This window comes from Buceros rhinoceros, unplaced genomic scaffold (assembly GCF_000710305.1).
Source record: "Buceros rhinoceros silvestris isolate BGI_N320 unplaced genomic scaffold, ASM71030v1 scaffold25735, whole genome shotgun sequence".
In the NCBI taxonomy this organism is placed as follows: Eukaryota; Metazoa; Chordata; class Aves; order Bucerotiformes; family Bucerotidae; genus Buceros; species Buceros rhinoceros.
In genome coordinates, this window is record NW_010412657.1 from 4,716 (window position 1) to 5,046 (window position 331).

General features: G+C 54.1%; 1 protein-coding gene across 1 annotated transcript in view; it reads right to left on the minus strand.

Moving 5' to 3' along the window:
- SLC39A14 (solute carrier family 39 (zinc transporter), member 14) overlaps window positions 1–331 on the minus strand; it is a 6,883-nt gene that overhangs the window by 596 nt on the left and 5,956 nt on the right. The window contains 1 exon segment of the mRNA XM_010136486.1: window positions 317–320. Within this exon segment, the coding sequence (XP_010134788.1) occupies window positions 317–320 (4 nt within the window).

Here is a 331-nt window from a genome sequence, read left to right on the forward strand (position 1 = left end):
AAGAGGACGGGCAGGATGAGCGAGGGCTCCCCGTGGCCGCGCAAAAATTCGGACGTTCCAACCCAAACCGCTGCCTGCCTCCCCCCTCCCAAACCAAGAGGGTGTTGGGATTTTTTTTTTTCCTTCAGATGTCTCCATCTAAATTTAAATCTCAGACATCATATTACCTCGTTATTTTTAGAGCGGTGATTACTCAGTGTAGTTTACAGCCTTTCCCCCCCCATCATTACTCTTGTTTTTCCCACCCCACGATGGGCAGGACCAGGAAAGCGGCACCGAGAGCCCTGGCCGGAGCTTCACCCCAGGCCGCGCATACCCAGCTCGTGAGGGA